Genomic DNA, 13,080 nt, shown 5'->3' on the forward strand with positions numbered 1-13,080 from the left:
ACACATTCCTATGACAGGCAAAACAAACGTGTTTACAACCAGTGTGCTGCAGCTCCATGGACTACCAATTAGATCTGAAGAGCATAAATCTGTTATAAAAGAGAAGACAGTGTCCCAAGCTGAATAGGATAGCCCACTCGTTACTGTGAGAAACGGGACAGCTTTTTGGGGCCTGCATGGTCACATGATGTTTTCCTCCGTCACGATGCACCACAAAGTATGTGAAAGACCTTGATCAACTTAAACATATTCAGTGGACTTACAATGATTGAACAATTATTCTCAAACAACATATACGTTTTATTCTGATCATTATTTAAGACATAATTACTTCAAATATTAAACTAAAAAAGATTTCAATCATTAAAAAGACAACAAAAAACAGAAGTTCCCTTTTTGCCTGCAACTATTACCGTGACTTAATAAAACAAGTTGAGGTAGCCCTTTAAGCCCTAGACCTAACCCTAACCCTAAAAGGCATTGGCATGAATGAATGAAAGTCTGTGATAAAAGTAAGAAACCTGATTAAAAAGGTTTTTTTTACTAAACAAACACAATTTTCCACCCAACAGTGAAATGACTGGGAGCATAGATACTATATGTCATTTTGGTACTACATTAGAACATGAGTACATATTAGCTATTTTTTAGACATTTGACTCAAAAGTAAATGCTAAGTATAAATACAGAAAGCATATTCACGTTTTTATACAGCACATACTTTACAATATAAATAGCTCAAATGCCCTTGATATCTGTCAGTGCTTTTTAAGTCAAGATTATTTGTTCCTTTTGAAGCTCAGCTTTTGTGATCTGAACCAGTCTTACTGAGAGGGTCCTGAGGAGGGGAGAAAAGGGACAAATAGGATGGAGGTTCTCCTCCCTGAAACAGAGGTGGAGCAGTCGGGGCTGAGGGATGCATTGAGGATGAAGCTGCAGTTGAAAAGCTGTATGGAACAGCCTGTTGTGGCCACTGATTATTATATCCACTTGATATGTAAGGTTGAGTGGGATCTGGTGCTGGGTACCCAAAGGCACCTGAACCTGCCGGTACAGGTGGTGCTGCTGGGTACCTAAAAGCACCTGAACCTGCAGGTACAGCTGGTGCTGCTGGGTACCCAAAAGCACCTACACCTGCAGGTACAGCTGGTGCTGCTGGGTACCCAAAAGCACCTATACCTGCAGGTCCAGCTGGTGCTGCTGGGTACCCAGAAGCACCTGAACCTGCAGGTACAGGATATGGTCCAATAGGGAAGGCGGGGGGAGGGAAGTCGCTGTAACTTGGGACCCCAAAAGCCCCGGCTGGGTAAGGCCCCACAGCCTGACCAGGCTGAAGGGCAGCAGCACCAGAAGGAACTATGACCAGGGGAAACACCACCTTCGGGTCAATGGCAAAACTGATGTCCAAATACACCTGGGAAAGGCAAACATATGAAACCACCATTTGTTTTACTGATATTTTATTGGAAATGTTTATCCAACTTTTTTGTACTGTAATCATTTGCTGTTATGTGGTTATGGTGTGTTATATTGTTGAAGCGTGGGATTGAATTACATGTCTGCCAATATCTGCAAAGAAATGCAAATGCTCCATTTTTTTGTTGATATAACATCACTATTACGTTATTACATACCTTAAGGTAATGGTCAACTGAGAGGATTTCACAATTATGGATAGTGTGGAGGACATCTGCAGGAACCTGTAACTGGCAGGAGACGGTTTCCTCTGAATTCGGTGCTATAGTCTCCCCAACCATTTTCCACAGACTTAGGTCACTGGTGTTAGTGGAGGCTTGGGCACGGTACACTATTTTCTGCTGTAAACTGAATTTGGGCTTCATTTGTTTGGATGAGGAATTGCAGATTTTGGCAACAGCAGACACAGTGTCACCTAAAAAAGAAAAATCATAACATCTGGATATACTGTATTTTAATAAACAAATGTCACAACACAATAAAAAATTGTATACATTGCACATACTGCAAGTAAGTATATAGTAGAGTGACGTTACCTGGAGAGCAAATGTTTGTGTTAACGGTAGCAGACATTTGGACCTGTCCTTTGGAGGAACCGCTCATCTTTTTAGCCACTGAACCAGCCTGTTGCTGAAATTCAAAGTTTAGGAGAAAATATTGCCATCTTGCTGTTAAACTTTGGATTAAGCCGTCCTCATCAGTTATCGCCATAAAAAGTGAAGTCTTTAACATCCCAAAATGAATCCTTCCTGACTATGTTTAAGAGGGGGTTGTGCAATACTGTAAGAACACTGCTACTTTTCTCCATGCCAGACTTCATTACACTTTACTCAGACACATTCAGTATGAAACAGTTTTCATGCCTAATTCTGCATTGTTTCCTTTCCTTCAATCCTTTCGTTCCTTTCTTTCAGTTATTGCCAGCTGGCTCTTTAGTCATGTCACTTGATATCTTGAATATTTTCCTTTCAAATATTTGAATGAATGTGTAGTGTAACTAGTGTATCAAATACACACGTGTATAATTGTAGTGCACTGCTCACCATTACTTGGCCAGGGTGCAAGGACTTTGAAACAAAGTTGAGATCTTTCTGTACTCCAGAAGGCAACCGCCAGCTCCTGGACATCTTTGCTTCCAGCATGTAGGCAATCTTTCCATGTAACCCTTTGAAGGATGACGGCATGTCCCTGTGTTCCACGAATGGTTTTTGTAAAAAGCAAACACAGTAGTCCTGCCAGATGCTAGAAATGTACACTTACCCCTGTGGTATTGTAAACCGGAACTTAAAGTGATGGTCTCCTTTGGGAAGTACAGTGCCTGCAAAACAACTGAGAATGATTATTATTTCCTAGGAGACCTAAAAGCTCTTTATTTGTTCAGTTGAATTTATCCACTTTGTTCCTCAATACAATTGCGAGATTTAAATTAACTCAAGGGAAACAACACGGGTAGACCTACTTCAGGATGTGTTTAGAGAGATGTATACAAAATGAACCACACAAGTAGATAACATTTATTCTAGATAGCGAGTGAAGCATTTCTTAGACATACCTTTCTCATCCTCTGGAACTAAGTACTCTTTGAGTTTGAAGTATCTCCTGTGCGCAGTGTAGGATCTGCGCCTATCTCCGGTGCCCTCTGTCCAGTGGACGCGCGCGTCCCCTTTGGCTTTCACGACCAGCTTCTTCACTTTGGCTTCTTTTGTCAGAGTGAAAGTGACTGTGCCAGCGATATTGTCTCCTTGAGAGACAGTGTCCTCTTTGTTGAGAGCTTCATAAACCAGATTGAAGTCCTTGATCGGAGACATTTTGACGCAATTCGAGGTCAAATGCGTTTTGTTTCCCTCACTTGTGCCTCCACACTGAACAACGACTGACTGCGACGTCCTGCTTACTTCCTGCTGCCTCTCTGGCAGGGTCTACGCCCAAAGAATGAGCTCACACAACAACAACAACAAAAAAACGAGAGACGGACTTAAAAGTAATTATTTGTAAATTGTGTGTCTTGTGACTTGTTGTGTCAGGACTAATTAAATTATTAGTAAATCAAATGAGTGAGAAAACATAAAATGCAACGTGGTTGCTCTGAGGTTATACTATAACGAGAACGGGGGTCAGGTGACTCAACTAACATTATGAAACGGCAGCTGATCTGTCGTAATAACAACAATGGGTGATCTCACTAATTGTGGCCCCGGACTGTCTCTTGCCACAGACTTGCCAGAGCCACATCGAGGATCTCGGCCTGGTTGTGAAAACCTCTAATATTGCTTCATGTCAGTTCAATTACAACGTACTTTATGTCAGTCCAGATATCACAACAGCAAATTCAGGTTTAAGCATTGTGCTGTTTACAGCGTGTTTATTATTAGGCTAATAAACTGGCAGAGGTCTAATGTCTTTGATCAAATGGAAGAGCTCACCTGTGCTGTATAACATTCAATTTATTTTGGATGCTTTACAATTTTGTATTGCTTGATTTTTTGTCTCGTGTCTTGTGTGCACTTTACCCTCTGCTGCTGTAATCCTGTAAATGTCTCCACTGCGGAACTAATAAAGGATTATCTTATTTTATCCACGGATGAATTACTGTGGGGCCTGCGACACAAAGAGACACAAAACAACAACAATAAAAAGAAAAAACGAGTCACAGAGAAACCTTCTGTTGCAATACTTTATTCACATCTAGAAGTCAGAAAAAACACTGGCAGTTGTGCAACTTAAATAGATAGAAGTAGTTGTCTGGTGTTAAATTCAGCATACTGGGAACACATATTTTGGCTCTTAGTTGATCGATTAATATAAACATAAAAAAAGTGTTTTAGGTTGTTCAGTTTCTTTCAACCAGCCTCCACAAAGAAGAGTGAGGTAGAGAGAATAGGTATAAACTATATAACATTGAAAAAATGGTCGGTCGAGGACTCTTGAGTTGATCAAGGCACGTGTACACATACAGTGTATCCGGATGGTTGAGGTTTGAGCAGCTGCACAAAGCGACATGAACTGACAGGAAAACATTCCCAATAATGCAAAAATCCTTTTTTCCTATATAATTGTTTACATACAAACAGTAAATACTGCACAAAGAGACTGTTGCCCTTTACACTTAAAAATGAGAAACACTTAAGTGTTAAAGATTTCACATTTAAATAAGTATTAGTATTTTTACGTCTTGATTAACAAAGTGATTCAGTCATTAAGCATATTTTCTACTATTTTGCATCAGATTTGTGAGTAGCAGCAGACGGGAAAAGGAGTGAATATGCTGGAGGAGCTTCATCCGATTGAGACAGAAAGTCTGTGTTCATCATTGGTGCAGAAAACAGCTGGTTGTATGTAGGGGCAGTTGGGGATATGCTAAAGGGGGGATTAGAAGTGGATGGGGCAGATGGGGGTGGTGGAAATGCTGGGGCAGTAGGAGGAGGGTGAAGCGCAGTCGGCGGAGGGTGAAGCACAGAAGACGTAGATGAAGATGAAAATGGGTATCCATAAGGAGAAGCCAATTGTGACACTGGGTTATTGTAGCCCCCACTGATGTGTGCCGGCTGAGCAGGGTACACACCTGGTGGTCCAGCGTACACCAGTGGGTTATCTTGGTACACAGGTGGTGGTGCTGAATACCTTTGAGCCCCTGGGTATCCAAAACCACCTGAGTTTGGGGATATAGGATAGGGATCTATAGACACCGCAGGGGGGGGGAAGTCGCTGTTGCTTGGGCCCCCAGCAGCCCCAGCTGGAAAGGGGCCCTCAGGCTGACGACCAGGAGCGAGGTCTGGAGGAATAATGACCACTGGGAACGTTATCTCTGGATCGAAAGCAAAGCTGATGTCCAGATACGCCTGAGGAAAAAACATGACAGTCTCATGAGCAACCTGTGCTTTAATTCTAAAATAGAAGAGCAAGAAAACATCCGACAGTCCCAATAGAAAATATTTTATCAATATATATGGGTCATCAGTTGAACAAAATCAGTTTCAAAAGTGCTTAGTCAATGTTGCATACCTTTAAATGGTATTCCACTGAGATAATGTCACAATTCTGGATGGTTGGCATCTGAACACGAGGAATCTGTATTGCACATCTGACATTCTTCTGTGTTTGAGATTTAATACCGTTGTCAACCACTTTGTGGATAACACTGCTCTCATGTTTGGTACTGCTGTTGGCACGGTATACCACATTCTGGATTAAACTGAATTTGGGAATCATCTCACTGGATGAGGAATTGTTGATTTTTGCAACAATCGCCAGAGTTTCACCTATGAGGAAAAAAAGAAAGTTTTATTAATTTTCATTTGACTCTAAATCAAGTACCACACAGTGTGCTCCAGTATGTGTATTATATAAAGGCAGTTCATGAATACATTTTAAATCATACTAACCCCCTAAAATGCTACTTAAATTTCCATCAACTTTTCTTTTCACGCTTTACTAAAACCATCACTGACAATAAACCATTACGTTATAAGTGTGAACCAGTATGCACACACACTACCAGGGCACTGGAAGGGACACATCTAAATAGAATGCAGCTGCTACTAATGCTATTATTAGTTAAACAATTCCGTCTCCTGCAATAGCAGGTCAAAAATCACATTTCTTTCTTGTTGACAAAAGCAATACGTGGGATTAAACAATGCCTGAACTATAATGTCAACACTATTCCAATATTATTGAAATATTTTGCTATTTTGCATGGCTGTGGTAACCACCACTAACAAAACCTTTTTTTTTTCAGTATGTGCCTTCAGCAGAATATCTCCTTTCGTGATTTGAACCTACCACGTTTGAAGAAAAATGTATACCTGGGGCATAAGCATGCTTGTCAACGATGACATCCATGTGAACAAGTCCTTTTGAGAAAAGCCCCATCTCTTTCTTTGTTGAACCAACTTGGCGTGACTAGAATGCAATAACAAGGGAAAATAATTACTTTTGATCCACTCATTATTTAGACATTATAGTGCATGGGTTAAGCATTTCAGTGATAGAGCCGGGCAAAATACCCAGCTCCACTGCACCTGTTGTCCCTTATTACTGCTTACTGTGAAGTATGTCATGGCGAGCAGTTTTCACTGGAACCACTTCGACAGAAGAAACAGTTTATATGGAAGATTTCGTCAACAATGTCTGTAAATTATACAAAATAAGTGGGACCCTGTTTTTTTAATGAAATTTGAGCAGCACAAATTGATATGTAAATCCTGATTGGTCTTTTTTCACAACAGATGTTTTGACTTGTTATGGCAGGAATGGCCCATGTGGGGCGAATACCGTTTATTGTGGCTCTGTGTATGTAAGCATTCCATACCAGTAGGCAAGTATGCACAACTGACACCTTAACATGTAATGTCAACATCAACATTATTGTTATTAATAACAACAACAACTGTGCTTTGAAAATGTTAAAAGGTCTGCTGTGAATTTTTTTTATCAGGATGTGGTTTAGGAAAACTGTATACCACCTATATTTTTCATTTTCGATAGTCCATTTCTATTTTTTTAGCTACACCACATGACAAGTGCTGCATCCAAGAAAAGTCTGGTAGCACCGACTGCAACTTTACATCACAAAGTCTCTACATACTATAAAGTGGAATAAAGGAGTGTAGTTTCTGTCTCTTGACGCATAGTAACAGAGATTTATATGTTTCAATATTGTACACACCATCAGAGAATGAAGGTTTGGATAGGACTTGGAGACAAAACGTAAGTCCTTTTCTACTGTATTGTCCATCCTCCAACTCCTGGACAACTTGACTACCAATTTGTAGACAATCTTTCCATGACTGCCCTTGAAGGATGAAGGCATGCTTCTGTGATGGAAAACGAGCAGATTAATTTGATGTTATTTTAAGTGAATTAACATTAATAATCACAATTGAACATTTTAACACCATCTAATAGAACGTGCAGGAGTAGGCTAATTGGTCCTGTTTGTGAACATCCTTTACATTGTGAAGGTGCAAACATTGAATTCTGGTACACGACTTACCCTGGTGGTATTTTAAAGCTGAATTTGTAGACATGGATCCCTTGGCGAACTACAGTTTCTGAAAGAGGGAGGAGTGTTAATACTATCAATGGTCGACGGCCAATACCTGCTACTTTAAAGTAGCAATTCATATGGTGGTGGAAAGTAACACATGCACTTTATTACATTTTAGTACTTCTAACCCACTGCATTTCATTTCAATACTGTAAAATATGTCATCTGGATTACTGTAAGAGCTGCAATTTAATTATTAGTCACTTGTATTAGTGTCACAGTTATTAACTAAAGTAGGCCCTGCAGCCATCCATACTTGTATTAACTTTTGAATTTCTAACTAAGTTTTCCCCCAGCTGAAGGTAATGAACATTTTGACTGACTGTGCCATGACCGTCACTGGGCACAAATAAAAAGTGCACAAACGAAGAAGGGGAGGATGGGACATAGCAGGCCTCCACCATGCCAGTCAGTAATAACATGGTTACAGCATGCATAACTAACGAGGAGTCTGCAGCTTACCCTTAGAGTTATCTGGGATCAGAAACTGCTTCAGTTTGAAATATCTCTTGCGAGCCTGGTATGTATGGGTGCGGTCGCCGTTCTTTTTCGTCCAATGTACATTAGCGTCTCCTTTGGCTTTTACAAACAGGCTCTCAACTGTGGTTTCCTTCGATAAGGCCAGTGTTACTTTTCCAGTGAGAGTGTCCCCCTCCGAAAACGTCTCATACTCGTTCAGCGCGTCACAAGTTATCGTTAAGCTCTGAATAGCAGGCATCGTGAAGACTAAACTGGTGAAATAGATAAACAAAACACACAACCCAGCCACCTGGTCATTATAAAACGCGTTCACGGCGTGCTACTTTGATCAAAGACACACTACCCATGGCGTCCGGACTGCTGATAGAGACACGCCCTACGAATGTCTCCTCAAAGACCTCTGCTGCCATCTGACGTACGAAGAAGAAACTGCGGGCTCCTAATCAAGTGCATGACACTGCGCAAAAGCGCATTACAATCGTTCCAAAAAGAATGGCACCGAAACCAAGCCCCCTGGAGGTCACGCACGGGGACATGGAGTCTACACACGTAGCCTTTTGTGTACTGTCTGTGGTTAAAGTTTGGAATACAGTTCAGACATGTTGAAATGGCCACCATAATGTTTTGTGTGTGTTGGTGCCTTTCCTAAATACCTCAAGTGGCTTCCAATGGTTTTCCCGCCGTTTGGATGATAATAGGCTAACACTGACCAGTGTGCTGTAAACAGAAGGCGCTATGGAGACAGTTACCGTGCCAGTGTGGTGGGGTGAGTGTGTTTAGAGAAGGAGGAGGGTGAAGTCAGGACCTCACAAGACAACCAAGTGCGACGAATTTGCGAAAACAAAGCGACCAGCAACATAATTGTGAACAGAAAAGGAAGGCAGTGAATTGAAAGGTTCATTTAACATTGGCACAGGTTAGTTCCAGAGTAGTAGCCTTGTGCTGCTTCGTGTGTTTCTTCCCTTATCTTCCTCTATGGTGGTGTGTATGTTTTGCATTCAGAGTTAGCTACATACCAAAACTAGTCTTCTAAATTTCCATTTCGTTCGCAAAAAATATATACTTGAAGGTATTGTTGCCTGAAGATATTTGCAGAAAGCAAAACTATACAACACATTTCTTTTGTAAATCTGTTAAATGTTTGTTTTTAGGAGAGAGATTTGTGCAGGGCAGCAAGAAATGACATCTCCAAGAAGCAAGACAAGATTTGTGGTGTGGCCTTTGAGTTCTCTTGTCAAGACTTTAATGTTCGTCTGTCTTGTCTGGCCAACACAAATGGTTCCAATGTATTTTCTTAGTTTTATTGAAACATGTATTCATGTAATAGAGCCTTTCTCTAATTGTGCTTGTTGCACAATCTGGTACCAATTGCTCCGATTAGTGGATGCACAGGTAGCAAAGCATGGCTCCAGCTTAACTGACAATCAGTTCATATCAGCAGAAATATGAATATAATTAAAAGTCATGAAAGTGAGCAAAGTCAAATCCTGCTTTGGAACCTTATTAAGCTAAGGACCGCCCTGCATGCTTTAAAACTCATCTAGACAGAGATAAGAGTGGCTGGTAGGTGGTGCCTGTACATTTGTGGAGGGCAATCTATAGCATAACAGCAGATGCAGCTTCATATCAATCACACAGATACCTCATTGCTGCAGCGCTGCTTGTTTTGTGAAATTTCTTTGAAAGTTCTCTATTTCTTCACTATTGGGCAGTCAATATATATTTTGAAATGTGGTGTTGAGTTGCACACTTAAGTAAAAGTTAGCACTATTATACAAAAAAAAACATGTTCTTTTGTAATTGATCTATTAATGGCAAAGACTTAAATCACATCCCTCAGTAGAAGCTCATTAATCTATGTCGTGTACATGCCCCTAGTTGGATAGGTTGTATCCCTGCATTGGGAAAAAGGGTGCCTTGGTCAAGTCCAGTCTTTATTAAGATTAATGAACAGCTTGACATTTTTAGTCCTCTGTCTGAATCGATAATTTTAATACTCATGAGGGCCAATGGGGATCTAAGCTTGCAGAACACACATTGTGGCCACAGGGCGCATGTTAAATGTCCAAATGGTAATCAATGCAAAGAAATTAGCTATTGATCTGTTATAGTTTTGTAATAGGTTATCTATCGGTTTGCTCTTTCGGAAAATTCCAATAGCAGTCGGATGGAATTGTGCTGGTAATATTGCTGTAGGGTGTGTGCATGCGCGTGTCTGCATTCACATTCACCCAGCTTCCTATGTGTGTTTGCATGCGAGTGCAGGGTCACGTTCCAATTAGCACAGAGGTCAGATTGTAAATAAACATGTTGGGGAGAATATTGGTGATCTGCATCACATCCACAGTTTACTACAAATAAGGCTGGGAAATTCAAAATCCGATGGTTTAATGCTGAACACTATTTCTAATCATAATGTATGCGGAACCACCTATTTCATACACTCGTGACCGATTATGCCTGCAGCATCATTTGAGCATCTAAAAATATGTTTCATAAATTAATTTGTGTGTGGGGGTGTATGTAGGTGATGCAAAACTACTGCTGTATAAATACCTGTTCAGGTCAGGAACTGTAGTTCTAACCTGTGAAAATGTCTTGTTTATGAATAAAGCAAAGTTAAAGTTGCAAAAATAACCAGGCAAACTTTGTTTACTTTTCCTATGTTGCTAAAACACATCCCTCTCCGTTGTCTGTGCTCTTAGGACATACAGTGGTAGATGGATATGGATCTGCATTGCTGGGGCAGTGGGGAACTTGGACAGACTGGACATGGCAGGCGAGGGCACATCGGTCCAGAGGAAGCCCATCTGAGAAAGTTCACAGAGGCAAGGCTGGGCAGAGTGAAGCTCCTGGCATGTGGATCCAGTCACTCCATTGTGGTCACAGGTACAGCTCCACGTTTCCTTGTGTACTGTTTGTTGGTCTTATTTCACACTGTGGATGTCTAAAAAACATTGACTGATTTGGTATGTTCATGCATTATTTAAACTTGGGTAGTAAACATGGTTTGCGTGTGTGTTAGGTTGTTGTCTTTTGCAAGTCTTTTGAGGGGAAAGCATGTATTTTGTCATCGATCCATTAGAGAGGAAACATTATTGATGTTTGTTTATTCACTGTCAGTTTACCATGATACAATCTATAACGCATCTTCAAACATCAAGTTTTCTGATGTTTTGGTAAATGTATTGTTATGTATACCATGGTTGGTCTTGCAGTGTTTGGAAGTTACTGGGACAAGATACAATCAACAATCTGGTATATTGTTAAAACTCTGTTCGCTTGAAAGCCACGGCTGTCCAGTGAGGCTCGAGAATATCTCCAGAGCAATTGGCTAAGGTAGACGTTTGATCCAAAGATGTGGAAGCAACCAAGTCCATAGAATCCATTAGAAACCACCATATATTCTGTCTAACATTTGATGGACATGTTTGTCCAAAGTACCTTGCAGTACCATGAGTGCATGGAGTGCAACAGGGTCTAAATGATTCTCTGGCGGGGCAGTAAAAGAAATATTCTGTAGAGGTTTCAAAGACACTTAATGTCATATGCGTAGGGTTAACACACAACATGAAGTGTCTTCCTCCCTGCCTATGAGGTAATACTGGCCTACTTATTTGCCAATTTGATAGAAACCCCGATGACAGGAAGGAAGGAGGCTCCTTTAGTACATTAGCGGGCAGTAGTCATAAATCAGTAGCCAAGATAAGTCTTGTAGATCACCCCAACACCGGGATCCTATACCTCTACCATCATTACAGGGAAAAAGGTGACATTTTTGATTGATTAAAATGGTGCAGGCTAGCTTAGGCTAAATCATGTTAAGTGATGTGACATTGCAGTTTCACATATCATATTTCTGTCAAGACAATGATGGTGGAAGGCATTGTCAAGGCATGATATCTGACAACAGCAGACATCTGGGGGGGCCGGAAGAGATTTATGGGAAGGTTTTAGTGGTCTGAGGGAGATGAGAGAGAGAGTAAAAAGTGGTCCTTTTTTGTGCATTGTCACTTCCAGAGTGACTGTAAATTTTACTCCAATGCTGTTGGGAATTGGAGACATTTACACATGCTGACAAATTGCCTGCTGTAAAAGTATTTACTGGTCTTGTCCTCCTTTTATTCGTGGCCAGCCCACAAACACATACCCCCCCTCACAGACAGAGAAAAATCTACCCACAGAGAATTTATGTGACACACGTTTATGTGACGTACCTGAGCTCTAGCCCAACATATGTCATAATAGTGTCATGTTGCGAGTACTGGTCTGCTGTTAATGTTTTAATAGAGGTGGTCTTGAGTAGGTCATAATGGTTTTATACCAGCCACATTGTCTCAGATCTCAGCCCAAGGAAAGGCTTGTTTATGGAAAAATAGCTTGCAGGAGAAATCCGTAAGGTGCCGAAAAAAGGGTCAAGAACAACAACAATTTTGAAAATCATTGTGTAAATTATTTAACGACTATCAGCCCAGAAATGATTACCAAACAAAATTCAACAATCAACGGTAAATGAGACTGACCTTTGGACTTGTAGTCATGACAAACTTTCACAGTGCGTGAATATTTGATGTTTGTTGTGGTTTTGTATTTGTGTTGAGATTGCACAATTAGTGTAGCAAAGAAGCTGGTGTTTTGGAGGACACATTTTGAAATAATGATCATTTGTCTATGATAACACTTAGTATTGATACATGTAATTAGATTAATTGTCAATTCATTAAATATAAAAATTATAAATAAGACCGTAAAACGGTTTGAATGATTACCTTTGACTAAACTTAGTCTCTCGTTGACTTTTATGTCCATGTTTAAATAATGCTCCACATTTTAGAAAAGCATTATAAATTGTTGCCACTCGGTGGCACTATTAGACTGCCAATAAGACAAGTAGCAGAGGAGAGTGGGTGGGGGTAGGTGGGAGGAGGGTGGCCCACACTTACCTCACACTCAGACAGAGCTATAATTTACTAATAGTGTGGGAGCCGCCATTGCTGTTATCTTTTAATAGATTTGTACGGGGGAAAGCAGGTGCCTGTTGTTAATGTGTCCAATTGCCCAAGTTGCCTACAGAA

General features: G+C 40.6%; 1 protein-coding gene across 1 annotated transcript; it reads right to left on the reverse strand.

Moving 5' to 3' along the window:
- Positions 1–310: 310 nt before the first annotated feature.
- LOC306740651 (uncharacterized protein) lies at positions 311–8,264 on the reverse strand. Its single transcript, XM_079222880.1, has 12 exons — positions 7,988–8,264; positions 7,472–7,529; positions 7,145–7,292; positions 6,282–6,378; positions 5,479–5,735; positions 4,698–5,315; positions 3,029–3,395; positions 2,737–2,794; positions 2,520–2,664; positions 2,013–2,106; positions 1,635–1,891; positions 311–1,414 (listed from the first exon to the last, which is right to left on the reverse strand). The coding sequence occupies exons 1-12, from the start codon at positions 8,241–8,243 to the stop codon at positions 800–802; spliced, it is 2,970 nt and encodes a 989-aa protein (XP_079079006.1). The 5' UTR covers positions 8,244–8,264; the 3' UTR covers positions 311–799.
- Positions 8,265–13,080: the final 4,816 nt, after the last annotated feature.

This window comes from Taurulus bubalis, assembly GCF_910589615.1.
Source record: "Taurulus bubalis genome assembly, chromosome: 8".
NCBI lineage: Eukaryota > Metazoa > Chordata > Actinopteri > Perciformes > Cottidae > Taurulus > Taurulus bubalis.